The sequence below is a fragment of the Myotis davidii genome, unplaced genomic scaffold, assembly GCF_000327345.1.
Source record: "Myotis davidii unplaced genomic scaffold, ASM32734v1 scaffold670, whole genome shotgun sequence".
Classification (NCBI taxonomy): Eukaryota; Metazoa; Chordata; class Mammalia; order Chiroptera; family Vespertilionidae; genus Myotis; species Myotis davidii.
The window spans coordinates 26,247-26,618 of NW_006281984.1; the positions used below are offsets into that span (position 1 = coordinate 26,247).

The 372-nt window shown below is 65.6% G+C and overlaps 1 protein-coding gene across 1 annotated transcript in view; it reads right to left on the reverse strand.

Annotated features, from left to right (window-relative positions):
• The window catches only part of ZBED1 (zinc finger, BED-type containing 1), a 3,993-nt gene that overhangs the window by 1,864 nt on the left and 1,757 nt on the right, over positions 1 to 372 (reverse strand). The window contains exon 4 of the mRNA XM_015563216.1: positions 3 to 371. Within this exon, the coding sequence (XP_015418702.1) occupies positions 3 to 371 (369 nt within the window). The remainder of the gene's footprint in view (positions 1 to 2; position 372) is intronic.

Below are 372 nucleotides of genomic sequence, written 5' to 3' on the forward strand. Positions count from 1 at the left end.
GCCCTGATGCCCGCCTTCCTGGATCTTTTCCAGGAGCCCCTTGGCTTCCTCCAACACGCGGCTCTCCACCTGCTGCCTCTCCAAGGCGGACAGGAACGGGAGCTTCTTGTAGCGCGGGTCCAAGAAGGTGGCGACGTTGAGGAACATGTCCACCTCGGGCGCCTCCTGGTAGGTGCGCGCCAGCTCCTGCGCGATGAGCTCCTTGGCCAGGCTGACCTCCTTGGAGTCCAGCTCTTGCGCGCTGAGCGTGGTGTTGAGCAGCATGTGCAAGAGGGGCTTGACCATGCTGATGGTGGGGTACCGGGAGGCGCCGAGCATGTCCGCCACCTGCTTGAAGGGCTGCAGGAGGCCCGCGAGCGCCTCGATGCCGGC